The sequence below is a fragment of the Aulonocara sp. 'chitande type north' Nkhata Bay genome, linkage group LG8, assembly GCF_057382095.1.
Source record: "Aulonocara sp. 'chitande type north' Nkhata Bay isolate Kocher_YH1m ecotype deep benthic linkage group LG8, A_spYH_male_GT1.1, whole genome shotgun sequence".
NCBI lineage: Eukaryota > Metazoa > Chordata > Actinopteri > Cichliformes > Cichlidae > Aulonocara > Aulonocara sp. 'chitande type north' Nkhata Bay.
The window spans coordinates 8833441-8861221 of record NC_141351.1 but is presented as its reverse complement, the minus strand read 5'-3'; the positions used below and the strand labels follow the sequence as shown (position 1 = coordinate 8861221).

The window sequence follows — 27781 nt, the reverse complement described above, 5'->3', positions numbered from 1 at the left end:
TGTTGACAGAAAACTCAGGCAGGTTTATGGCGTTGCCATGGTTACAGCTTCACGCAGCGATGGAGAGCTTAAAAAGAGTTCCAAACCCAGCATCTTTAATTTTCTTTTATTTATCACACAACAGCCTGGCTCATTACATCTTTCGCCTGCAATTTTTTTTCTCTCTGTTTATTTTTAGATTTAACTTTCGACTCTTCATCCTGCATTATGTTGGCACTACGTTTGGCATAACGATCCGAAAACATACAGCCAAAGGTCGTTAGCCTCCTATTTTCAGCCACAAGAACAAGAAATCCAACAGCAGATGGATGACTCCCACAGAGCGCTGATCTCATCATCATGGGTTTAACCGAGGACTTGCAAATGTACCAAGTGATGAGGTTTTTAATTAATTCATTATTATTGTTTTGGTTTTCTTTTTGTTTTGTTTCGTTGTGTGCGTGTGTGTGTGTGTGTGTGTGTGTGTGTGGGGGGGGGGGGGGCACTTCACTTTACATTAAATTATAAGATAATAACAAATCAGTGCGGCTCATGCCGTTACCTTTAAGAGCATTGCTGCATAAATAAGATCTATTAAATTATATAACATGATGTATAATAATGTGATAAACAGTAAAGAAATGTTTATTTAGTTGTTTTATTTTGTAGGACACTGAACCGGAAAAAGAAAAAAGTGGCCTGTTGCTAGGATACAGGTGGCTAACAAAACGGAGCATACTCCAGGCAGATTTATTTCTGATATATTTTCTTTAAACTGTAAAACATGTTTTGAAGTCTGTCCATTTTAACTATAGCTAGTTATTTCACCTAAAGAAATAATAACTTTTAAAAATGGATGGGACAATTAAGGTATGCTCTTCAAGTTTTATTCGCTGCTTCTGTGTTCGGTTCTCTTTACTTCCTACTCATTTAGCCTCTGTTAATTAAAAAAAAAAACAATTTTGGCATAAATATTCATGTTACATCTTACAATTGACAGAGCTTTTATTATTATTTGTAATGGATTACAATGTATAAAAAGCATCGTTTTCTTTTGTAGCTACCACATGACCTGAAAGCTAAAGTGATGCTATGGTGAGAGCTGGGTCACACACACGGTGCAGATCATTTTCGTTAGCTTCCATTTTATTTACACTTTGCCTGCCTGATTGTAATATTTATCCATGAATCTATTTCCCTCAGGACAGATGTAAGCTACCATGATATGGAAGAGATCAACAAAATGCAATCCATTCCCGATCTGGAGAGGTTTCTGTCACTCATTTATAAACAATAATCACTCAATTATAGGGCACAGACGTTATTTAGGGGGGGTTACTTGTTCTCCTCTGTGACAGTGCTCTGTGCAGTGTGCTTCGAGTTGACCTCCCTGAACCCAGAAAGGGAGTTCTTCTGGAGCTGTACGTTCAGACGGTGCTTTTCTGCAGAGAGCACAGCTTCAACAAAGAACAAACGTCTACTCTCTTGTCCATTATCAAGTCAATTCATGAAGCCAACGTGGGTAAGCAAAGTAGCTTTATCTTAACTATGTGTAGTCAGCAAGGCGGGGGTCTATGTGGCTTTGAAAATGATGTGTTTAAAATCAAAACAGTACAAATGATCTCTTCTCCTCACAACATTTGTTTAGCGCAGACTCAACTCTTCTGTTAAGTCTGTAAAAAAAATACAGTATTTAGGCAATTGAAGGAAATACTGTACAATCTTATGAGTCAGTGATTAACTCAGTAAGATTGTTGACCTAGTGTCACGTGACTTGCATCACCACCATTAAATGCCAAAGTATCCTTTAACTTTACATGACATGTGTCTGAATCTCCTTTCTTGCAGAAACTCCACTCAATAACTCGGAGCAGTGTTTCAAGTACTGCAGAGAGCTTCTGTTATGCCACTCAGTCAGGGTGTGTGCAAAATTTGGCAGTCACTGTTTCATTTTCAAACTCATACAGATCCACGACTGTAATGCTGATTCATAGTGTGTTTGTGTGTGCGTGTGTGTCTCCCCTCTACAGCGGCCTCCGTTCAGCATCAGCCTCTTCAATGCTGATGAGGTTAACCGTGTCTTAACATACATCCTCAACAACTACATGAAACACTACAAGCTATATAAATATATCTTTACCACACAGGTAAATGTCATGAATTAACTGACTTGAGTTTTCAGTATTTGTCATTAGGTAAAGTAAAATGTATTTCTAAAGCACATAGATTGTATTTAGTGCTACATGCTTGTTTGTGAAATAATAAATTATATCACAAATATACAAACAAACAAATATAGAATAGAATAGAATAGAATAGAATAGAATAGAATAACCCTTTATTGTCATTGTCATACAAGGAAATTATGGGTGCTCCACGACAGCTGTGCAGGAGTAAAAAAAAAAAAAATAGTAAAGACATCAGGAATATATAGGAACAGAAGAGATATATACAAACTAGAGGAATATGTATATATGTATGTACAAAGCAATAGAAAGGCACACAATGGAGAGCAAAGTGCTTGGAGATAGTGCAAAGAAAAGACTTGGTCTGAATAGATTCTGAGTGGCTAGAGGTGGGTGGGTGTGTTGTGGGGGGATAGTGTTAACAGTCTGAATGGCCCAGGGCAAGAAGCTGTTAGTGAGTCTGGAGGTGCCTACCAGGGGTCACCTGTGATGGCCCTGGTTTTTCCTGAGACAGGAGGATCTGGTGATGGCCTCCAGGGGTGGCAGTGGGCAGCCAATGATTTTTTTGGGCCATGTTAGTTACCCTCTGTGCAGCTTTCCTGTTCTCAGTAGTGCCCCCTGTGTACCAAATACATTTTAAGTAAGTTTTTTTTCCACCAACAGGTGAATCTTGATCTGTCTTTGAGATACTCTGGGATGCCGGATATTGGATCCCCTACCGTGGAGGATTCTTCTGCGCCAGGTAAAAAGCAAAGTTTTTAGTAGCATTAAAGTTACATATAGCGGGGGAGAGCAATTATATTTTATTCTCGCCTTTATTCTCCCCTGTTCCCTTTTTTCTTTCTCCCTCTTTCTTTTACCCTCCTGCCTGTCAGTTTAGACAATGCCATATCACACATATACTGTATTAACAGAAATAACACGAATAGAAATGAATAAACAAAAACAGATAAAAGTAACACACGAAGAAGAGCATATAGAGAATTTACAGAGTTCATCTTGGAAAAGCAAACGTGTTTGGCACAAACAAAGCTGTCAGACAATGAAGACAAAAAAAGGAAAAGCAATCTGAAATCATACAGTGTTAAGATAAGAAAGAAAGTAAATTCAGATGTTTTCAGTCGCATTGCCACAGATGCATAAAATGAAGCAACAAGCTACGCAGTCTGCCTTTACAAACATTTGTGAAAGAATGGGTCGCTCTAAAGAGCTCACTGAATTTGAGCGTGGCGCTGTAATAGGATGTCGCCATTGCAACAACTCATTTTGTAAAAATTTTTCTCTCATACATATTCTACCATCACCTGTAAGTGAGATTATTGCAAAGTAGACGCTTTTAGGAACTGTAGAAACCCAGCCAATGTTCTGCTGGCTCACTTAACTGCAGAGCTCCGACCCTTCTCTGGAATTATCACCAGTACAGAAACAGTATGCCGGGTGCTTCATGGCATGGATTTCTTTGTATAGCTGGCTCAGAAATTCAGTTCATGTAGTGTATAAAAATCGTCTTCTACCTCTTTGCAGTGACTACATGTGTGATCCAATCTTGCACAGTTGTGGTTAGAGTGAAATTGGATCAGATGTACTCTTGCAAAACATTCTTAATCTCCTTTTCACTTCCTGTGGAAATGAATATTAAAAGAAAAAAAAAAAAACTCCTCCAATCCAGCACCTGCCTTGTTATGTGTTGCATTAAAAATGGGATATTTAGAAAAAAAAAGTAAAAAAAAAAAAGTACTGAGCTATATTTATTATTACTTTTATCCGACCAGGTGTTGAGAATGAGACAGAGGCGGAAGATGGGACGTCTTCTGAAACACAGCAAGCCTCCATCGCGGCCCCAGCAGGTAAAAATCACGGCAGCGCAGCAGTTATGCTGCAGGCATAACTTTTACAGTCCAACACAGCCCAAGCAAAGTCATGCAAGGAACGGCTTCATTTCCTCTCTTTCAGGAGCCACATCTGAGCTGAAGGCGCTGATAGAGCAACAAGTCAGAGAGCAGATGATGCTTGTGTCTGGGCAACTAGATCAGCGGATTAAAGAAAAAGCATCTCAGCAAAACAGTGCTTTAGATTACTCACAGAACAGCCACAAAGCCAAAAAATAACACACTTTTTTTTTACCCCATCTAGATAGGTGGTAGATTTCAAATAAAGCACTCCTACAAAGCAGCACGATTAAAACATTTGTTTTATTGTCAATAAAACCATTTTTCTCCATGTACAGCACAACATACTTTATACCTGCATTTATATAATTACATGTTTTTTTCCCCAAACAGGCACTTCCAGGAAATCAAAAGAACGTAATTCTCTCTAGATGAAAGAATGAACTGAGTTAGGAATGGTGCTTGTTAGTTTTACAGTCGCAAACGATGTTCACAGTTAGTCTTGAGTGGGTTTCCTGTTGAGGAATGCTTGCATGCATGAAACACGACAAACACTCCAAATATTTAACTTGAATATTTCACACATGTGCCCCAGTGCTGACTCGTAATACTGGCATATATGTAAATCTGAGCTTTAACGCAGCACTTCTATGTACCTGTATGTGTCTAATAAAGGAGACTTATTATGCTTTTTCCTTATTTTCTGCTGTTTTTGTAGTATTACAATGTTACGTGTTATATTAAAGTTTCAGGTAATAAGGAAGAAAGTTGGCTTAATGGTCGTGTGGCCTGAAGGTCTGCACTAATGCGCAGTAAAAGACATACAAGTGTTTTTATGAACCGTGAATCATGCAAAGCTACTCAAGTAGAGTCAATATGAGCATACTAGGTATATAACTAATAACTAATCTCAGTGCTTTGATTTCCACTGAACCTACACAGTGCTTTCTCTACATCAGAGGGGTCAAACACACACACTGTGGGCCACTCGTCTTGTAAGTCGTTAAGAGCGACACTTAATTTCACCATCATCTGTTTAGTAAATGTAGGATTTATTAAATACATAATTGTACTCGCCGCTAAAAGAAAAGGAACATTTTTAAGATTTTTTTAAAATAGATTTTTATTATGAAACACTTTTACTTGCGATCAAATTGGGCTGCATGTGGCCCATGAATTAAAATGAGTTTGACGCCACTGGCCTACTCAGTTATAACGGACGATTAACACATAAAATCCTAAATATATATTATGATGAGTTTTACTAAAGAGATCGTGCAAGGTGTCCTCAACGGCAAATTGCACTGCAAACCGGATGACCTGACAGGGAGTTTCAGACAACAACAGATAAGGAATATTAAGTGGTGCATGCTTATCTTGAACTTTCAGAGCCACGATGCGCATTAAGGCACACAAAGATCCCCCGTCCATGCATTCCTTATCTTGAAACAGTAACTCGATGGAGCAAACACCGCAATGACAGCACATGCAAACGGATACATAAAAGCGTTTTTGAGCGACGAGGTTGACCTTTTATGTTTCAAACTCCTCCAGCTCTAGCAGCATGATCTTAGCAGTGTTCTGAAAGAGGGCTGCTCGGTTCTGCTGCTCCCCTTTCTTGACCCAGTGCCCGTAGATCCGGAAGGCGCAGCCGTCGATGAGCTTGCGCACGCCGCGGATGGAGTAAGGATCCCTCGCCAGCACCTCTCGGGTTAGCGGCCGCACCCTGCGGTAGCGGCTGTACATCCTGATGCAGGCGAGCACGCTCACTATCAGAACCTGGATGCATGGAAGCATGTGGAAGTTATTTCCTTTTTCCACAGACAGTTTAAATCAGCGGCAATAACAATGCTGGGCTAACACAGCGGCTCACCCTAAACGTCTTTCTGGGGCTGAAGAGCCTCACATCCTCCCGCTGGTACTGCCTGAAGAAGGAATGGGCCAAGGCTTGCTCAGCAGTGAGACGGTTAGCTGGGTCCACCACCAGCAGCCTGGATATCTGAGTATCACAAGCACAAAGATTACAGAAGTACACACGAATGATTTAAGAGATGCAAATACTGCAATATGATTTATTCTTTGCACTGAAAATGTCAATATTAGGGTTGCTGCAGTACAGAATAAGCTGACTGTATGAGCTTACCAGATCCTTCACAGTGTCAGACCGGTCGTCCCACTCTGGGGAGCTGAACTGATAGCGACCCTCCATTATCATCCTCAGCATCAGCATCTGCTTACGGTGCCAGAATGGAGGCGAGCCAGCTAGTAAGGTGAAGAGGATGACTCCACAGGCCCAGCTTAGAAACACACACCATGCAAATGTTAGAAACGGCAGTGAGAAGTAGCACGTTTGTAAATCTCCGCCGAACAAAGACAGACTCACAGATCGACCTCCTTGCCGTAGCCTGGGTGCATTTCATCCATGGAACACTTTAGTATTTCGGGCGCCAAATAACCAGGTGTCCCACAGAGCTCTGATTATAACAGAAAAGATTGTTTTAAACTAATAATGGATGAACACTTGTCACAGGATATGCTCATGATCCACAGCCATACCTCGAAGCTTCTCCCCAGGTTGTAGCTGCACGGAAAAACCAAAGTCAGAGAGTTTGATATGGCCATAATCGTCCAGGAGAATGTTCTCCGGTTTCAGATCCCGGTGTACGATGTTGAGGGAATGAAGGTATTGCACGGCCTCCAGCAGAGCTCGCATCATGCTCCTGTAAAGAACCGAATACACACATTTGATCCGTGTAAAATAGATTTCGTCCGAGCGTGTCTAAGGTTCAGAGTAAACACTGTGTAATATGTTTGTGTAATTTTAATCATATCTTTGGCTTGATTATTCATGGGATACACAACATTGCTGGCTTCACCAAGTGATTAAAATGATTGGGTATAAAATGAAAATCTTAGAGAATCAGAGCTTCTCAGAAATAAAGATGGGTAGAGAGTCAACAATCTGCAAAAACCTGCATCTAAAAATTGTGAAGCAATTTTAGAATAATGTTCCTCAATGAGTTGCAAAGACTTTGAATACCTCATTATCTACTATACATAATATGAACTCCCATAACCTCAACTCAGAGAATCTGGAGAAATCTCTGTACGCAAGCAACAAAGCTAAAAAGCAGCACTGCGACTGTGATCTTGCACATCTGGAAAGGCAACATCTGTGATGAAATGTATATACAAGTTTTAGAGCAACATGTGCTCCCATCCAGACATTTTTTCTGGGAAGGCCTTGCATTTTTCAGCAGGACAATGCTAATAACAAACACTACAAAACTACAACAACCACCCCAAAAACATGAGTGTTTTTCTTTTTTAAAGCTGCAGCTTTGAGGCTTCGGCTTTTTTGATGTGAGATTAAGTTGGGCTGCGTGACACGAGATTAAAAGTGGGAGTCGACACCAAACGTGTGATTATATTTAGATATTCAGCAGCTCTTTAACGCAGAGCTGCTCGCTGGATAACTTTTAAATAAAATCTTGAAAGGCGGCATATTTTGCAATATGGTCTGCAGAAACAGAACTTTATGATGTGCCCAATGCAAAATGCTGCTAGTATTAATTAATACAGATATAGTGCAGTCATGCTGCGGCTCACCTGGTTTCCTTCTCACTTAAGGTAACTTTTTCTGTGAGGTAGTCAAACAGCTCTCCACGTCTCATGCTGTCAACAAAAGACAGCAAATTGACAAATGTTGTTGAAAAAAAATTGAATTTCAGGTTGGGAGTGTAAAAAGTATTTAGTTTAATAGTTTTTTGTCCTCATACTCACAGATCAAACACCAAAAATATGAATGTAGCAGACTCATAGGAATCAATGAGGGTGACTAAAGGGAATGAAACAGAAGAAAACTTTAACACTTACCAAACTTTATGGAAAGAAATTTTATGATTCCTTAACAAAAGGAGAGAGAACAGCAACGTACTGATGGAGGGGTGTCCCTTCACCATGTTGAGCACTTGGATCTCTTTCAGCGTGGAAATTTTCACCTCCTCCAACTGCTGGATTGTCATCTTCTCAGCTGTGATCTCGATAATCTTCACCGCCAGCTCCTGGCCCGTGTGTCTGTGCACACACCTGCGCACCACACTGCTCACACCCCTGACAATGAGCATACAATACAGTGCATTTTCAACATTATTAAAGAAATGACACGGTTTTAAAAATGTACACAGTAGCTCTGTGTACAGTATTTGTGCACAGTATTTGCCCCATTCCACTTACATGTTTCAGATCATTATACTCATTTTAATATTAGACAACGATAACCTGAACACACTTTTGTTCCACTCTTCTTAGAATTCAGATGTGGACTTGCTGGTGTGTTTTGGATCATTGTTCTGCTGCATAACCCGTGTGGGCTTGAGTGTCAGTGGCTTAACAGACTGCTGTACATTCTCCTTCTGGATCTTCTGGTAGAGCGCAGAATTCATTGTTTCATCAATTATAGCAAGTTATTGAGGTTCTGAGGCAGTAAAGCAGCTCCTGGGGCAAGTTAGGCCCACAGTTCTTTAGATGTAGCTCTGGGTTCTTTTGTGACGTCCTGGATGTTGTCGGTGGCATCTTGGAGTCATTTTAAGGCCGGCCACTCCTAGGAAGGTTCACCGCATTTTCAGGTTTTCTCCATTTCTCCATGGAGTTCCAAAGGCTTGTTTTTGTAACTCTTTCAAGATTGATAGATGTCAGTAACTTTTTTTTCCACCTTTAATAAACAAAAACTGCATTTAAGATAAGATAAGATAAGATAAGATAGAACTTTATTAATCCCTCGGGTGGGTTCCTCTGGGAAATTCGATTTCCAAAAAAGCACAGCACCGACAGAAGTTACAGAGTTATACACACACACATATATATAAATACAGAGACAATATAAATAAAATATACGAAGGGGATAAATAGAATAAATAGGAATAAAAATAAAAATACAAGTGAATTGCACATTTCAAGTATTGAGTCTATTGCACCGTTGACTATTTACAAAAGTATTGCACAAAAGGTATTGTACAGTGAGGTGAAGAGGCACTACAGCTTAGTTGTTCCCTCCTTTGTCCTCCTGTTTCCCCTCCCTCTCCCCTCCCTCTCTCCTCCTTTCGAATTTATTTGGGTTATCTTTGTCTAATATTTAAAATTTATTGATGATATGAAACATACAGTGTAACAAATATGAAAAGCAACGACAGCAACAAACAAATCACGATGGATGCTTTTTAACAGCATTGTATATCTATTTTGGTTGACTTACCTGCCAATCACCTCTTTAGGATCATACTTCTGATAAAACTCCTTGGCCCCCACCCAGTCTGGTAGTTCGTCCCCAACAACGATGTCTTTGGTCATGTTTACAGCTTATGGAGCTGTTAAAAAAAATAGTCACGTGTCTTAGTTTGTACCAGTGGTTCTGAATAAACAGGAACTAGTTACCTAACTCTTGTGCCCTTAGCTTTAGTTTAAATCTAGTTAGCAGGTCAAACGTGTATACACACATCTCCTCCTCGACCTATTGTTATTTAGAAGTCCATCAAAACGGTTAGGTAACTGTCTTTGCTATGGCCTTGATACAGCAGCAGGTTCACTGACCGAACAGGAAGCTACTCACCATTTATGCAATCAAACGACAAGACAGAGAGGGAAACGAGGAATCAGGAAGCCCTCTCAGGTCGAGGAATCTATAGTGAAGCCATAACGTGTGCGATTAAGCGGCTACAGTAACGAAATTAGCTACCGTTAATGTTAACAGCAGTTAGCTATCACCTGAGCACTGTTTACATTCTGGTCACAGTCCTGGAAGTTATTATTACAGTGTGCCGCAGGAGCGCCCCCGAGAGGCCGGAGGGGACGTGACAGCATGGTTTGCATTTTTGAGGTCTCGAATACACTCTCCAGATAAATTCGAGTAGCTGCACTTCAAAGCACCGTATCCCAAGGAAGTAGTCCGTGTTTTGAGTGATTTTCTTAATTTTACTTGTTGTTACCAACGGGAATACTTAATCTTTACATTATGTGAATTGCAAGCAATAGGCGGCGCTAATGCTCTCCCGTTATTGTAAGGAACATTTAAAACCAACGAAGAAGAAGCGTTAGCTGCATATTTCCTGTTGCTTCTCTGATGTCCTGACTTACGTTTCAGCTACTGGTTGTTAAGGTTTGTAATGATAACATTTCTCTTGTGAAAAGACACACATATGCCTGTTTAAGAACATTTTGTGTATGTAGGGATGGATAATGAATAAAAACCCCGACCACCTCGGAATCTTGAACCAATAACGCCGTCCGTTAGCCTTAGCGTAGCATTAGCATGGTTAGCAGTAGCAAGCTGCAAGCTTGCAAAAGATCTTTAATCTTTGTAGCAATATGGAATTAAGATGGTTGGTAATTCTGCAGGCATACCTTTTATACAGTAATAAGTCGGCATGTAAATGCTAGTGGACCAGAAAAGTGAACCTTTTAAAATTTAAAATTGCATTTTTGATTTAAGGCTAACGCCGTCCCTTTGCTGTCACAAAATGAATGAATTATAATTCTTCATGCCTTGCTTGATGTAATGCAGGGAAGGAAAGATGTCAGGTGCTGGGGGAGGAAAGCGTCCCCCAGGCGGGGACAGCCCCCCTGGCCCACCTGAAAAGAAAAGCAAGAAAGAAGAGAAGACCACCACCACGCTAATTGAGCCAATACGCATAGCTGGAGTCTCCTCTACGGTGAGTTATATGGTCCTCACACTCTCAAGGCACAATCTGTCATCTATTTTTGCCAGACAACATCTACAATCCCTAACACTCATTATTTTGTTTCTCTGTTTGTATGTGTTTGTTAATTCAGGAGGAAATGGACATGAAGGTTCTCCAGTTCAAGAATAAGAAGCTATGTGAACGCTTGGAGCAGAGACAGGCAATGGAGGATGAGCTGAGAGAGAAAATTGAGAAGCTGGAGAAGAGACAAGCCACTGATGACACTACCTTGCTGATTGTTAATCGCTACTGGTCACAAGTAATTCTGTGCATTTCATTATATTGTTAGAATCCATTCTTGAATTTTAGTTTCCACTCTAACCTGATTTAAGAACTGGCACATTTTATAAAAACCTCATTTAAACGCAGCGGTCAGATGAATCTGTTTTTTTAGCACGCTTGCATTTGTGTGAGGCAAACCAATTTGGCTTATATCTGGTAATTGCAGATCTTAATGTTTTTTCCTGTTACCAATTATAGCAGGCACATGTGCATGTATAAATTAAGAAAGCATTTCCCAGCTCTTCCATCTGATGGATTGTCATCTTTTTGTAATTTGTAAGGATCTGAGTGTTATAAAAATAACTCCCAAAAGCTATATAGGTGTTATAGATAATCATGGTACCTTAGGCAGGTTATATAGTAGGTTTCATCCAGATTGATCAGCATGTCTAGGAGGATAGTTGTTATATACATAGGTCCAGGCTCCACGTCCTATGTATCCTGTACATGTTTTCCACCTGTCTGCCTTAACCTGATTGTACACATAGTGACAGGTATTGGTTGGTTATCAGGATGTTTAGAAGTTATTTAGCAACACGTTCTCCACAAACATGGGTGCACAATTGGAGAGGGGCGACTGTTGTTCGGCCGTCCCCCAGTTCAGTCACAAACAGCTCTCCTACACCGGCGGGCTGTTCAGTCATAATCCCACAGATGGTAGCTTTGCACCTTTGGCTCCTCAGCCAAGCACTAGACACCAAATGTCTGAACCTGCGGTTCCTCTTGTACTGAGCAGGATTACTATTGCAACAACACATCATCAGGTGGTCTAATCCCAGCTCACGTTCCCTATTGGTACGTGAACAATCCAACGCTTGGTGAATTCTGCGTCACAATGATAGGAAGAGCTTACATCGAAGGATCACAAAGCAGTGTCGCTATACATATACTTAGCTGTACTAAGGCTTAAACTCATGGTAATAACTTGCAAAGAGAATTAACACCTTTTTCTATGTCTATCTGACTTGCAGTTGGAAGAAAACGTGCGCATTCTGCGCAAACGTATTGAGCCAGATCCTCCAGTTGTTTCTACCCCCGCCCCACCCTCAGCAACCATCCCCGATCAAACACCAATGGAGGAAGATGGTGTCAACCTGGCTTTGCCTTCTGGCGTGCCTCCCCCTCCTGTGCCAGAGGCCCAGAACGAGGGTGAGCGGCCAGAGCAGCAACAAGAGGAGTGTCAGGAAGAGGAGCAGCAGCAGCCCCCTCCTCCCACTGGAGACGATTTACTGACACCAACAGAGCCGCAATCGGATACAAAAACAGGTTAGCAATTTTTTTTTTTTATGACAAATCGTCTGTCATAGACTATTGTAATCTGCTTTATTCATTCATTCTCAATTTAACTTAGTGCATCTTTATGACTTTCATTACTCATGAAGTTACATCAGTCTGAGTCACTACTATTTATATTGATAGCTAATTTTATGCAACAAGACTGAACTTCAGGCCTTGTAATTTAAGGATATTCTTGTTTATTGTGTGTTGACCATTATTCAAGATGCGTATTAAATTATAGCAGGGGTAGGCAACCTTTCTGATGAGTGCCATCTAGTTTCCTCAGAAGTCAGTGTGCCATATAATTGCATTAGCAATAAATTTAATAACGCTCTATATGAACAGTTACACACTACATAGAACAACTTTATACAATTGTATTTGTTTGCAGATGTTGGCAGCTATCAGTAAATAGTTATCAGCTATTTTGAAACAAAAAAAGACACTTTTTATCCATAACAAAAACTCCATAACAGCAAATGAACTGTACAACAGAAAACGCAAGTGCTATTTATGGTCTCCTCACAACAATGATAAGAAATAATAAACTGGGCCAATGTGGCATGTTTGTTAATACAGAGATACGCATGTTAATGTGATCTCTGGTCTCCCACTCAGAGACACAGGTCTCCGAGTGTCCAGAATTCAGACGGCTACCTGAGGACACTCTTCATGTGAGAGAAAATCTGCTCACACAGACATGTAGAGCCAAATACTGTCAATAAGGCCTCTGCAATGTTCTGAAGACAGTTAAAATTGTCAGGTAGTGATGTCCAGCAGGTGAAAATGCAAGCTCCATGAACATGCACAGCTATGGATTCCAACTGCGTTTGTAGTTCTGCAAACTTTGACCCCCCCACAGAGTCGAGCTTTTCAGTTCAATCAGCTGCATTTTGATGTCCTCTGTGTCCAGCCAGTTAATGCGAGACAAATCCAGCTGCTCATTAAACCTTTCTGGTTTGATCAGAAAAGAAAACATTGGTCCATACACCTGAAAGTCCTAAAAACACATTGTGAATTCTGTCTCGAGCCTACGGATGTATCTGTGTATTTCCGTGGTGCTGATGCTGCGCTGAGCGGAAAGCTCCTGAAGCATTTGAAGTGTTGGAATGTGGAAATTTCAACATCGCTTGAAAAAACTGCCAGCTAGCAACATCCCTCTCACCGGTAGGCTAAGTGATTTTTAGCCAATTACAAGTTGAATCTGGTAGTTGGGGTTGTTGGCTAAGATACTCTCATTAAGAAGCGGCACGACTAATGTGTCTATGCGAGCTGATTTGCGATGTGCACTGCTGGCCTGGCTATTTATGTTTTAATGCACCTTCTCAGATTAATTCACTACGTGTCTTGCCCAGGGCTGGACTGGGACAAAAAATTAATTACAAATAAATTAATATTAAATAAATTTAAACAACAGCTGATCAAGCTTAAACGTGCTGCTGTTGTTTAGTGCGACATCCGCTGGTTTCTTCTTTCTGGTGCAAAGTAGGAGATAAACAAACAAGAGAGAAAAGCCGATCAGCTGATCATTGATCAGTTTCATGATTGAAGTAACAACAGGAGAGGGAGGGGGAGAGAATGAGAGGAGAAGAGGCAGCTGTGCAGCATAAAGACAGAATAAATCCAGCTTTGTGTCTTTGTTTCATTCTAGCTGAAGTACGGGACAAACTGTGTTCCTTTTTGGCTCAATACGAAACGCGTAATATTTTCTCTGAATGTGGGACGATTCCATTTTTTACGGGACGGTTGGCAACTCTACTAACGTACCTTATGAATAAAAATAAAGTTCACTATCAGTAACATCGTACGAGTTATTGTAACTGACTGTAAAAAGTCAGCACAACGAAAATAAACTCCACCTAAACTTGGTTTATATCTAACCCAGATAGACTGCAGGTCATAACTTCTTACCTTAAGTTCAGTTCACCTGACACTCGGCGCCCGCCTCGGGTCTCTCCTCCTGCCTCCCCTTTCCCTCATCCACCTGCTGGCCTCTGTGGAATCTCCGCCATTGCCACCACCAAACAACGGAGTTATTTTTACACATCGGCCAGCACCTGACCAGTCCACCACCTCTCATTGTTTATTACCGTTACTAAAAAAGAAAATTAAAAAAAAATCTTCGGCCCATAAAAACGAAAAATCACCAACGGCCGATGGCCAGTCCAGCTATGGTCGTGCCATCAGTTAACCCTTCGCGTGCCAGCTGTTGCAAGCATGCCCAGGGTTGCTGACCCCTGAATTATAGTGAGGCAAAAGGGAATGATAGTGGGCTAAAGAAGGCAACTGTTGCAGTATTTCTTCCATCTGTTAGCATGTACTGCTGGCTACAAACTGCAGAAATCTAGAGTATTATCAAGACTTTAGTCCCAATCTACACAGTCTGTATTTGGCAGATTTCTTTTTTCTTTGCTTTGTATTTAAATAACAAATTACTCGGAAAATACTTGTTTATACCAGACTTTACCACATTGGACTGTGCCAGCAATAGATTACTGTTTTAATTGTAATTTTTTTTTAAATTGATATTTAAGAATTCTATCAAATTGTTACTTGCTGACTTTATCATTTTTACATATGTGCAGATACATCACCACCACCTCCTCCCCTGAGTGAAAATGCCAAGGGTTTCTTGTCGACTCTGGAGCAGAGCAGTGAGGAGGAACTAACTCTGCACCTCCAGGACCGCATGCAATTCAGCAAAGAAGCCATCGCCTGCTTGGTCTGCGTCTTTGATAGGCTGCACAGTCACATCAGTGACATGTGCAAGGTGGTCCAAGCTGCAGGTAACTGTGGAGAAATGTTTGTTATTGACACTTAAATGTACAGTTATAGTCAGAAGTTTACATACGTTCATCATAGTGATTTCTTTGAACTGTTCTTTTTCCATTTTTTTTTAATCTTCAGTGACATTTAAAAGTCAAAAATTAGGTGCACAAGTTTGAATTTCATTTGGATTTTTTCTAATTTACACAGGGTTAAATTAATTTATACAGAATCAAATATATACATGAACTCATTTAAATCTGTAAATATGTTGAAGGTTCTACAGTTTCTTTTAACTTGACAAGGTTCAGGTTTGTTAACTTCTCTTTGTGATCATGATGGACTACAACTAGTGGTTTCTCTCTGTCAGCATAAAAAATATTTGTTTGACAGCACTCTGTGGACTACCAATACTCAGAAAAATAGGAAAGTCCAAAGAACTCAGTGAAGATCTGTGAAGGAGAACTGTATTTACAAAAGCTGGGAATGTCTCCTGCAGTTATTTGTGAAGAACTTAAACAAATGTGCATAAATACAAATTATTCAGATGTGTCACAAATTTGCAAAATATTGTAAGAAGACCCAAATTTTCACTCTCAGATGAGAGGATGTTGGTTAGGATGTTCAGGAACATCCCAGGAACTGGAAGCTGCTGAAACACCAGGATCAATGGCCAGAGTGAAGGGAGTTTCACATCGCCATGGACTGAGAGGGCGCCGACCAAGAAGGAAGTCTCTGAACCGAAGTTGACACCTTCAGGCTCAAATGAAATTTGGATCAGCCCAAATTTCACAAGCCAAATACCTTCAGGAGAAAAGTGTGTTGTAGAAGGCTCTGTCATCCAGGTCATTGTAGTCTAAGGAGCTTGGAAAGAAAAGTGTCTGGACTTTAAGTTTCTTGAAGGCGTGACAAATGGGGCTTAAAAATCTGGGACTCTCCACCAGTTGCTCTTAGAAGTGAAGAAGCTTCTCGGATGAGAGTTGAAACCTCTTTGAGCCGTTTGGACACAATGAAAGGAGGTATGTTTGGAGTAGTAGAGATGAGGCTTTCAAATCTAAGAGTTGAGTTGTCAAACATGGTCATGCTTTGGGGCTGTTTTGCTGCCTGTGGTGCTTGTACATTGCACAAAGTGGATGGAATAATGACGGCGGAAGAGGACTACCTCCAAATTCTTCAAATTTCATCTCAAATCACACACAAAGTTTGACAGTGTGACACAGGTGTTCCATTGGGACACTGATGCCAAACACATCCAAAATGGTTTTGAAAAGGATAAAGCAGGCTAATGTTAAGCTGCTGGAATGGCCTTTCCAAAGCATCGCTCTTACCCCAGTTGAGAATTTGTGGACCATGTTAAAAAGCCCAATCTGTGCCTGGAAACCAACCAATTTAAACGTAACAATTCTGCTAAGAGGAGTGGTAAAATATTCAGCAAGAAGCATGTTGATGGATATGAAAAACATTTGATTGGGGAGCAATTTGCTAAGGGATGTTTGATCAAATATTAGTGGGCGTGTGTGTGTTTGGATATGGATACGTTTGACCCTGTGTGGTTTTGAAAAAATCAAAAATAAATTCAAAATCCCTCTATCCTGAAAAAAAGAACAGTTCAAATAAATCAAGTCCAAATTACCCTGACATTCATGTGCATGAGTGTAAGTAAACCTCTGAGCACTGTATCTTACATCATTTACATTAAACTAATTACTAGATTTTTGAGTTTAATGCATCATAACTGAGTTGTTGGAGTGCTTCCTTTGATACTTGTTAGTTTGGCCAAATTAGAATGACAGTATTGGGGGTTTTGGTTTTTTTTGGTTTGGTTTGGCAGGATTTGAAGATGACAGCCAGTCTGACATCATCAATCTGAACTGCACTCTGCTGGACGAGAACACTCGACTGCGAGACTTAGCCACTCTCCTGCAGGGAAGACACCATAAGATGTCCATGGAGGTACAAAGTCCTTAGTATTGTTTAAGTGACTCACCATACACGTTGACTGTTTGCAAGTGTAGTTATTTCGAGTGTTTCAGGGTGAATGAATGAGGAAAACTAGTGATGCAGCAACTATTCACATGTCCCACTCTCCTGCAGTATAATGAGCTCGTGGACAAGGTGACCAGCTCAGAGACCAAGGTGACTGAGATGGAGACAACGGTGGAGGACCTGCAGTGGGACATTGAGAAACTGCGCAATAGGGAACAAAAGCTTAACAAACACCTAGCAGAGGCCATGGAGCAGGTGTGTTTGTTTAATGTCCCTTTGCAACTTTTGCATCAGCCCCCTTTTTTTTTCTTTTTCTTTTTATAGTGTGCATATTTATTTTTAAATCTTTCCACTAGGCGTAGGCTCTGTCGTTTTCCCTCTAATACATGAGTTGACATTGATAAGGCTCTAAGCATCAATGCATGTCAAAACAGCTGCTTCTACTGGTGCACAGCTCAAAGGTGGGCTGTGCATCAGTAGAAGCACAGCAGTTTTCTGATCATGAAAATTGGATGTCAGAAGAATTACAGAGTAGAGTTGTATGCTTTTGTTCACAAGTACAGACAAACACAATCTGCTTTAACTAATAAGCCAAATGTATTCTTTTGAGTCTTTGTTGAACACATTACTTACATATTTTCATCATAGTGCAAATTGGAATTAGTTTATTTTGGCTGGTTGTTAGTCCATGCTTCCTTACAGAGCTGCTTCAGGTCTGGCATATTCTTAGAAAGTCTGGTGTGCACTTGAGGTGGATTGGATTAAGATCTAAGTTCAGAGTGGTTGTTTTGAAAGGCAGACTGCCCTTTTTTGTAGTAAGCTTTACTTTGAAGTTTGACAAATGTATCCTGCTGGATCATCTAACACCACAGATTTTTTTTCTCTCTGTAGGCTGATTGCAGGTCTAATTTGTGAATTTCCATCTCTATGCAAATCATCAGTTTTAGTTAGAAAGTGCAGGGACCTGCTGAAGTCACCTCAGCAGATGTTTCTTCAAACTAAATATTTCTCCCTTTGTGAGTTAAAGTAGCTCTAACCCCAAACTTCCAATCTTGCTTCATGGATTTGATCTCTAGCCCGGGTCGGCAAGATTTGTTTGTCTTTTTCTTTTTTCCTTTTAAATGTACACTGTAAGACTTTGATGCAAACTATGTGGATATGCACACAAGTGTTTTTAGTTAAAATAGCTTGTTTGTCCATAACTGCATGTGCAGATGTGACACTTTTTTCTTCTTTTTTTTTAAACGCACACAATAACAATCATTTACTTTATGTTGTTACTTCCTGACACATTTTCTGTGTTTTCTGTCTGCAGCTCAAGTCAGGATACAGCAGCACTGGCAGCTCAGGTGGGCTGGCTGGAGGCCAGATTACACTGAACATTCAAAAGGTTAGACGAAAGTACATGTTTAAATCTTTACTTAGTGTTGTGTAACACGTTTTTATATGCAACTTGCCTCCAAAAGTCCACATTTCTTTTACAATGTGGTCTTCTTTTCCCTTTTTTTAATAGTTTGAGAGTCTCAATGCAGAGCTGGAGCACAACCAGGAGCTGGCAAATAGTCGCATGGCAGAATTAGAAAAACTACAGGTGGAGCTCCAGGAGGCTGTGAGGGAGAGTGAGAAGCTCAAGGTAAATGTATTTGAATCTGCATACCTGTGAGACGGGAGGCTAATTTCATTTTCCTTCTTTATTTGAATGATTTTCATGGTTTAGCCCTGCATGTCATCTCACTCCACATCTGGGCTTTTCAGATGGACCTGCGTAATATTCCAGAGGAGGTTGTGAAGGAAACGTTAGAGTACAAATGTCTGCAGTCTCAGTTCTCCCTCCTGTACAACGAGTCTCTAGGAGTGAAAACCCAGCTGGATGAGGCACGGGCTCTCCTGCTCACGGCGAAGAACGCCCATCTCCGACAGATTGAGCACATGGAGGTGACTCTCAGAGCATTTCTTTGTGTGTTTGTGTCAACATTAATATGATTCAGAGAAAAGATGAGACTCCGGAGCAGCTCCTTCAGCCTAAGCTTGCAGTGCATTGCAGTATATTTTTTACAGTTTAAACTTGTATGTGTTGTTATTAGTGCTGTCAGCGTTAATCTCATTAAAATGACGTTAACGCCATAACCGCATTAATCCGGCAAATCTCCATTAACGAGTTGCGTGGTCAACTCACCGCGGGTCGATCCGCGGTGACTCGTTAACAGACATTTGCTGTGTTAATGCAGTTATGGCGTTAACGTCACTTAGACGAGATTAACGCTGACAGCACTAGTTGTTGTTAACGCTCAGAAACATGGAGAATAATGTCTCACTGTTTTTAACCTTTCAGAGTGATGAGCTGTCTCTTCAGAAGAAGCTGCGGACTGAGGTCATCCAGCTGGAAGATACTCTGGCCCAGGTGCGCAAAGAATATGAGATGCTGCGTATTGAATTTGAGCAGAACCTGGCAGCCAACGAGCAAGCAGGTACCTTTTCAAAACACTCTCACACTTCAGTCAGGGACATTGTTTTGCGTGTATATTCGTCTGTCGAGAATGAAATTGTATTTGTTATATTTTTTAATGTGCTTCAAAGCTCAGTAGAAGAAAGAAATGTACCATATTTTGTGGGTGGTACTCGAGTGGATATTAAGGAAGATATCAGTCAGCAAACTAATCCTCTCTCAGCTCTGCAGAGAATATTGCATATCATCCGTATCAAGCTGTCAGTTCTGTGCACTATGTGATTAAACTCATCATTTACAGCTTGGTGATGCTAGCTGAGAGTGCTGAATGAGTCAAACTCAAAAACACCCACTGACTGTCGGGCTTTCATCTTTTTCTCAGGACCGATCAACAGGGAGATGCGACATTTGATCAGCAGCCTCCAGAACCACAACCTGCAGTTGAAAGGCGACGTGCAACGCTACAAGAGGAAATTGCGGGAAACGCAGCTGGAGATCAACAAGGTAGGTTACGTCATTTACTAACATGCGCTTACATTATCTAATTGAGGTGTCTGTTCTGAGTTGTCTGATGATGATTCTCAGTAAAACCGTTGTGCCATCAACAGTTACGCTGTCAGAGTGGCGACACTGGAGTTCTGATTTTGGAGGAGACGACGAGCGACAGCATTGACGTGAAAAAGGAGGAGGATGAAGACCAGGAGGAAGAAGAGGAGAGGAGGAGGGAGCTGGAGAGACAGCGAGCCCGAGAGAGGGAGCGGGAGAGGGAGAGGGAGGCCGAGCGAGAACGAGAGAGGGAGCGGGAGAGGGAGAGGCAGCGCAGCGACGAGCTGAAGAGGAAAGACTCAGACACACTGAAGATGCTCAGAGTAGAACTCAAGTACACTGCCCTCTATTTAACTCCACATTCATATGTAGTAACTAAATGCGATAAACACACATTTCCTAAAATGTTGTTACTCTCATGATGAATATTTTCAAATTATCTTTATTATAAAACAAATAGGAAATCTTGCAGATTGTAGGAAGTCTAGTCATAGTGTTACTCTAAGAACTGCAAAGTCTGCCAGTGTTTTGTTTTCATAATTAGAAGCACTCTGCTAATTAAAATGCCATGACTGTTTATTTTAATGTAATCTCTAATCAATCAGGAAAGCCCAAGAGTCCCAGAAAGAGATGAAACTTCTGCTGGACATGTATAAGTCAGCGCCAAAGGAGCAAAGAGATAAAGTGCAGCTGATGGCGGCCGAACGCAAATCTAAAGCTGAGGTTTGTTTTGTTTTTCCTTTCCGTTTGTACTCTTTCACTTGCTTTTTAGAGCAACTGGTAGGTTAGATATTTAACAAAACAAAGTAAGCTCTCTGTCTCTTATGGTCCAGGTGGATGAGCTGAGGATGCGAGTGCGAGAGCTCGAGGAGAGGGAGAGGAAGGAGAGCAAAAAACTGGCTGATGAAGACGCCCTCAGGAAAATACGAGTGGCAGAAGAGACCATTGAGCACCTGCAGAAGAAACTCGCTGCCACTAAACAGGTGTGTGTGTGTGTGTGTGTGTGTGTGTGTGTGTGCGCGCAGTGCAGTGCAGTGCAGTGCAGTGGTAATCTTCTCAGAGCACTTCACCTTAACCTGTGTTTTTACCTCCTCGTTATTTCTCTTTTACTTTCCAGTTTATAAAAAGTTAATGTCGGCAAAACGTGATGCCTAAGAAGCTCGTCCTAAGCTCTTTGTCTTCCATGTGACGAGTTTTGTACCTAATAAAATATTTGAACCATAAACCTTATAAAAATGCCATATTTAAGCTTTTGGGGTTTCCACCGGCGTTGAATATAAACAATCAGCGGTGTTAAGATTGAAAGTAGTGCAGTGAGTATTGCATTTGCCTAAGGAAGGAGTTCTACTAATCTTAGACGACCAAAGAGGAACTGAAAGCTTACGCTGTGGCCTGGCTCTGATCAGCTGAGTATGCTAATGCTAACCTGCTGGTAATGTTTTGAGCTGTCACGATTATTGTTACTGGCACCAGCCCTTTGATAATCCATGCGCTCAAATTTGAATTTCTTTTGCAATTTTTACTTTTTTATTTTTTTGCCCTTTTTTAGTAGGCACTCCCAATTTCAGTGTTAGGAGATACGTGTCTAGTGGCACTTAAAAGCATTTGTCTTTGCTGGAGTACCAACAGCTCTCTTAACACCTGAAATGCTGAAATGTCAGCACATTGTCTGTATTTGTCTGTTTTGACCTGGTTCACTGGAGATAGGACAAAGTGTTTTCACTGGGATGTAAACTACAGATTTTGTACTAGAAAGCTGGCGGGTTAAAGTTCCCAAATGGTAAAAGTTTCTAATGAAACAAAGATAAACAGATTTTCTTTTTTTTAGCACCGTCATTTCTCTCTTTCTTCCTCTTCGTCGTAAATGTGCAAAGGTTTTCTTGCACAATACAGTCTAAATTTGTTGTTCATTTTGCATAACATAAGCTTATGTCATGATTAGTCTGTCCATATTTCACAAGAATTGTTATTCTTAGAGTGTTGGTTGCTCTTCACTCTAATTTTACTAATGATCAGGATCAGGGTCATAATTGTTGTTTTTAGCAAAGCCTTCAGGCACACTGCTTACAACTTCATCAGATTCTCACTGGATGTTGACTGAATCGAATGTTTTCCGAACAAAATCTCGATGTTGATACATTTTGCATGCACACATTGATAAAGAGTGAATTTCCTGAAATAGCTTGAAAGATCACTAAATATACAATATCCTGTGTTGTATGGTGATGATCATGACCTTGGTCCTGCTGGCTGACTCCCATGATGTTTTGTGCCTTCCTATCACCATTGTGTTAACATAAGTAGTATGGTCAGCGCTTGGGCATGTGCATGTGCATGCTTTGTGTGGCTATGGTTACTAATGATCATGTGGTCACCAGACTCCTGAACTTAAATGCTTTAATAGAGCAAGGTTATTGTGTCCTGGATATGGCTGTTTGTGCAATAAAGTCTTATCACTTTCTTTTTGTACTCAACACTTTATACTAACCGGTGAATTGTGAGCCAGGTGAGCTGCTATGCCACTGATGTTCTGGTCACTTTGAAAAGCAACTTAAACTTTATGCTATCTAGCAGAAATATTCACCCTCTTGTCTCGCAGCAACACTGTGCCACGATTATCCTGACAGTTTAAGGGGAACAGTTTTAGACCAGAGTGTGAGAATTCATTTTGGGTGGGGACATATTATTATTATTTTTTTTTTTGGGTTGATCCAATGTGATATATCTTCAGTATGCAAAGCACTCTGAGCTCACTCACTTGGCTGTGCTGTCATGCAAATGTTGAAACACTTAAGGAATTTCATTTGTAAGAAAATGCAGAAAATAAGAGGGCAGATACTCATGACATTCAAATCTTTATCAGCCTTGGGTTAAACGCTGTTCAAGTCATGTCACTGTTATTCTGCATAGATGGTGGCTACACCCATATTAGATAATGGGATGCTTTTTTTCTTTTTCTTGTCATGATATTAATTTTGCTGAGAGTAGGAGAGGTTTATGAATAAATGTTAATCACTATCTTCACCTATGTCAGCCAAGAAATGATGAATTCTGGTGCAAATAACTGAACATTAAGAAAACAGATGTTGAGCTCTGATGGTCTGTATGTCCTCATGCTTGGGAGGTCTTGCAGAACATAATTAACAGGAGGTAAAACACAGCCTGCAGTGAAATATTTATTCAGCTTTTCACTTTTGCCTTAATATCTGGTATAAAGTTAAAGCGCAGCAACTAAAACTCCAGTGGTGTCAGATGTGTTTGATTTGTTCCCCTCAGTCCTCGGCTGCCAGAATTTAACTGCCAAAACTATCCAATAAACAGGCTACTTATGAGTTCATCTGACTTTTGTTTATAGGCCCTAGCTGGTTCATAAAAAAAAAACAGCTTGAACCAAAATTTACAAATAAAGCAAAGCTAATTTTTTACCTAAAAACAAACCAGGTGTGTCTGTATTGAGACGTCCGCAGTCTTGAATAGTAGGGTGGGAATCTTTGGCAGTATCTTGATTCAATTCAGAACTGACTGACTCATTAAAAAGAGAGGGAGAGTGGCACAAAATCGTGGCTCTTAGTCCAGTGTACTGTGTCAAACTTCTGCTTTTTGCCCACTGAGCTGCAAACACCACCTACATGAAAATTCAGCTAATTGATCTTAATGTGCAACATAGTCTCAAGAGAAGAAGCAGATAATTGTGTACAAGTATAAGGCTTTTCCCCCCTTTATTTTTTGATGCATAACTTATGCATTTAACTAAATGCTTCTCTTTTGTCAGTAGTGTTGAACAGCTGTTGAGCAGCACTGCTAATGCTGGGGAAAAGCCATCTTTATCCCAAAAACAACTTTGTTTTAGTGCTGGAGCTTGTCATAATGTTAGTAAAAGCTTTATGAAATGAGTTGTTCTCTAGAGTATATTATACAATCATAAAATCAAAATACAGCCTAACAACTGCTTTTAGTGAAAATTAATAAGGCGACAAGGGAAGCATTTCCGAGCTGTAGACCAGGGGCTGTCAAAAACGAGGCCCGGGGGCCAGAATCGGCCCGGCAACGACTCCAGTCCAGCCCCTGGAAAGTATTGGAAAATACATTTTTGGAATTTTAACGGTTTTCTTAATTTTTTACAGCTTTTCCTATTAATCAAGACCTACCCTCAGCCATTCATACAGTAGCAATGTAGTAACAGATAAACAGCTAAAAGACAGAAAGGTTTCTGTTTTTCACCATCTATAGAAATTGCACTTTTTCTTATATTAAGACATCTCAAGGGTTAACTGTGTAGGTAAATGTCTTTACACTGACAGAAAGTGGAGTTTGATTCATTCGACTTCAGATCAAAACAGGTTGTGTGTGGTAGGCCATGTAAAATGAGTTGGATGTCCAAATTCGGTGCTAGTTTGATATCATGAACTAGTGATGGGTGACTATAAGTTTAATGTAAGATAGGATGGCATCCCCAAATGAAAAGAGCTCAGCAAGTTGCTCATTCTTGATGGCACATTGATCAAGGATGCACAGGTTTTCAGAACTGGGGGGAAAAAAGAAAAGAGTCTCTGTTTATGTCTTTGAGTCGTAAGAAAGTAGTTTGGAAAATTAAATCCTTGTGATTCTTTTACAGTTATTTAGAAGTGGTACTTTTGGAGGTCAAACCTGCGTGTCCTCGTCACATTCTTATCTTAAAGACTGAAAACTGCTGTTGAAATCGAGCCCCGCCTGTTTCATAAACTGGAGGGCAGAAGCAGCACAGCTGACTGTCACTCTTTTCACTGTTTTTAATATCTGACGCATGTGTTTTTCAGGAGGAGGAAGCCCTGTTGAGTGAGATGGATGTAACAGGCCAGGCCTTTGAAGACATGCAGGAGCAGAACAGCCGGCTGTTGCAGCAGTTGCGCGAGAAGGACGATGCCAATTTTAAGCTAATGAGCGAGCGAATTAAATCTAACCAGATCTACAAGCTGCTGAAAGAGGAGAAGGAGGAGCTGGCTGACCAAGTTCTTGCTTTCAAAACCCAGGTGAGGTACAACTTTAACCTGACAAGGCAGCACTTGTGTGTTTAAAAAATAAAAAATAAAAAATTGGGTCAGGGCAGTGAAGCACTCGCTGGCTACTTTTTGCTCCCTCTTTTAGGTGGATGCCCAGCTGCTGGTTGTGCAGAAATTGGAAGAAAAAGAGGGAGTCCTACAGAGCACCCTGGCAGCTCTGGAAAAGGAACTGGCTGTCAGAACACAAGCACTAGAGCTGAACAAGAGGAAGGTGAGGAGGACCATCAATCAGAAGGATGTTTTATATAGAGAATCCACTTTAGAAGACCCCTGTTTATGTTGACCCAAAACAAGCCAGTGTAATCACTCCACACTAACACTGGGGCTGCAGGCCAAAAGCACAGGCTCTCATTGTCATTTAAGCATTTAAGCATGTAAAAAGTTCAAATATTAGACCCAGAATTTGTCCCTGTGGCCACATTTGCCTTTTTTTTTTCTCAAGTAGTTTTGGTTTCGATGTTTCTGGTAATTGATGGGAAACACTGCAGACACTGAGACAAAGTTATTGAGGTCATCTTGTCACATATAAGGATTTTTATTTATTTATTTATTTTTTTTATTTTTTTGCCCACAAATAAGAACAGTCACCAATAACATTAAAATGAGTCCCAAAACACGACAAAGGGACTGCTTACGTAATCGAAACAGAGTTGAAGAATAGCCTAAAAACTCATAATGCTCACCATACCACCGCCACATTACATCTGAAAGTTGTCATCGTTAGGTGTTTTTATTGAGTGCGCCTGTTTCCTCCCTCGCTGCAGGCAGTGGAGGCCGCACAGCTGGCAGAGGACCTAAAGGTGCAGCTGGAGCACACGCAGGCCAAGCTGAAGGAGATCCAAGTCTCTGTGGCTGAGAACCGCACTGCCCGGGAGAGGGAGAGCAGCAACCTGAAGCGAGCACAGGTATGCATGCACTGCGAGTGTCACTCCAAATCTAAAGCTCTGATTGGAGGATGCAGGTCTAACATCTTGGGGATTCTGTCCTTACAGGAGGATCTGTCCAGGCTCAGAAGGAAGCTGGAGAAACAGAAGAAGGTGGAGATGTACTCGGATGCAGACGAGATTCTGCAGGAGGAGATCAATCAGTACAAGGTGAGAAAGAGGAGGCTGTGTGCAGAGAACACAAACACACCAATAGCTCCCAGGCACAGTCTGAAGTTGGATAGCTACATAAAACATAACTGTCTAGTAAAATTAATGCAAATGCTCCGGCTTTGGAATTTGCTTTACTGGCTGTGTTTCAGTTGTGAGCACGGGCCATTCAGTGATTTGTCTGCGCTTCAGGGACATGAAACTTGTTTGTTATACCCTTGAGTAGTAGTTATATTACTCAGGAAAATTAGGTAATGACTGAGCTCACATATGGCCCATACACATGTGTGTTTGTCTGTTTTCAGGCCAAGCTGCGTTGCCCCTGTTGTAACACCCGAGACAAGGAGACGGTGCTCACCAAGTGTTTCCACGTTTTCTGCTACGAATGTCTGAAGATGCGTTACGACACCCGACAGAGGAAGTGCCCCAAGTGCAACTGTGCGTTCGGAGCCAACGACTTCCACCGCATCTACATCACTTAAGTCACTCTGGAAGAAGAAGAAAACGAGGCGTGACTACAGAAAATAGTAGACAGAACCAAAGGAGAGAAATAAATAGAAAAGTGATAAAGGAACTGGAGATTTATTCAAAGAGGCAGACATTTCTGGGATCACAGATGAGTGTGTCCCCTGTTTTTAATCTCTTTGGAAGGACTTGTTTTAATCCATCTTGGTTATTTTTTTTCATTAAGTTGGTGACCAAACAGAAAAGCCCTTTTCAGACATTAAATGCACGACATCCTGTCAGTCAAACACGGGTCATTGTTAATGCTCCTAACGGCTTTACAGTGACGCAGAGAGCCACTGTACGCTCCACACTTCCCTAACGTTTAGTCGTCTTACCTGCTGTCACCCAGAGCAGGGTTTCTGAGTCAGCACGCGCTGCAGCAAATGATAACAAAATCCTCCCACCCCTATCACGCCCACTCCGAGAGCAATCACTCTTCTGAATTGGGAATGGGGGGAAAAAGCATCATGGAGGAGTGTTTTTAATCTTATTTTAAATGGAAGAAAAAAAACGTTCTTAAGCACATGCTGTTGGTGTCAAAAGCATTGCAGTGAGCTGAGCAACTTGCAATGTAAATTCATAAGACTTTAGTGAGTGATCAAGGTTGTTAGGTCCAAATTAGTGAGTTTGCTGCTGTGAAAAAGTGATCAGGGTGCTGAGTCAGACTGAAAGCAGGCCTGCTCATGAGTGCATGTCTGAAAAGGGTTTTAGTGACACATCGGACTGAGTGTTTGTTTTGTAGTTAATAAACAGTTTTTTTTTCGTGCACAGTGATTTTTCTCTTACAAGTTGAGCTGCTCGGCACTGTTCTCCTGTCTTTGCTGTTCTTTACTGTGTTAAAATGGTCTCTTTTTCACATACCGGACCCACTTTTGCAGTCTCTCTCTCTCTTTTATCTTTTAATGTATCGTTTTAAAAACTTGGAACTGCAGTGAACTGTGTTCGATCATCTTGAAATATTGCTTTGAATTGTTTAAGTCCTGCTGGTTTTTTGGAGGTCCCATAAAGTCATTGAAGCTGAAGTTTAAACTCACAAATTAAAAGAA

General features: G+C 40.9%; 3 protein-coding genes across 8 annotated transcripts; 2 read left to right on the top strand and 1 right to left on the bottom strand.

The window, feature by feature from the left end:
• Positions 1-45: 45 nt before the first annotated feature.
• cfap119 (cilia and flagella associated protein 119) lies at positions 46-4349 on the top strand. Of its 6 annotated transcripts, none has more exons than XM_086303263.1 (9): positions 46-365; positions 1040-1074; positions 1188-1248; positions 1338-1501; positions 1828-1898; positions 2010-2126; positions 2829-2907; positions 3938-4012; positions 4119-4349. In XM_086303263.1, the coding sequence occupies exons 3-9, from the start codon at positions 1205-1207 to the stop codon at positions 4271-4273; spliced, it is 705 nt and encodes a 234-aa protein (XP_086159389.1). In that variant the 5' UTR covers positions 46-365; positions 1040-1074; positions 1188-1204; the 3' UTR covers positions 4274-4349. The 6 variants fall into 6 exon arrangements, with proteins under 6 accessions (XP_086159389.1, XP_086159386.1, XP_086159387.1 ...); XM_086303260.1 differs by having other exon boundaries at positions 1183-1248; XM_086303261.1 differs by having other exon boundaries at positions 46-380.
• phkg2 (phosphorylase kinase, gamma 2 (testis)) lies at positions 4339-10053 on the bottom strand. Its single transcript, XM_086303256.1, has 10 exons — positions 9663-10053; positions 9309-9420; positions 7992-8167; positions 7838-7892; positions 7664-7729; positions 6611-6774; positions 6438-6528; positions 6198-6351; positions 5928-6053; positions 4339-5833 (listed from the first exon to the last, which is right to left on the bottom strand). Exons 2-10 carry the CDS (start codon positions 9401-9403, stop codon positions 5588-5590), a joined length of 1173 nt encoding a protein of 390 aa, XP_086159382.1. The 5' UTR covers positions 9404-9420; positions 9663-10053; the 3' UTR covers positions 4339-5587.
• rnf40 (ring finger protein 40) lies at positions 9590-27781 on the top strand. The gene is made up of 20 exons (XM_086303251.1): positions 9590-10208; positions 10614-10761; positions 10883-11050; positions 12045-12339; positions 14937-15137; positions 16949-17070; positions 17212-17358; positions 18419-18493; positions 18617-18736; positions 18859-19038; positions 19436-19571; positions 19932-20053; positions 20158-20429; positions 20701-20818; positions 20929-21078; positions 24892-25104; positions 25220-25345; positions 25899-26039; positions 26127-26228; positions 26534-27781. Exons 2-20 carry the CDS (start codon positions 10624-10626, stop codon positions 26708-26710), a joined length of 3003 nt encoding a protein of 1000 aa, XP_086159377.1. The 5' UTR covers positions 9590-10208; positions 10614-10623; the 3' UTR covers positions 26711-27781.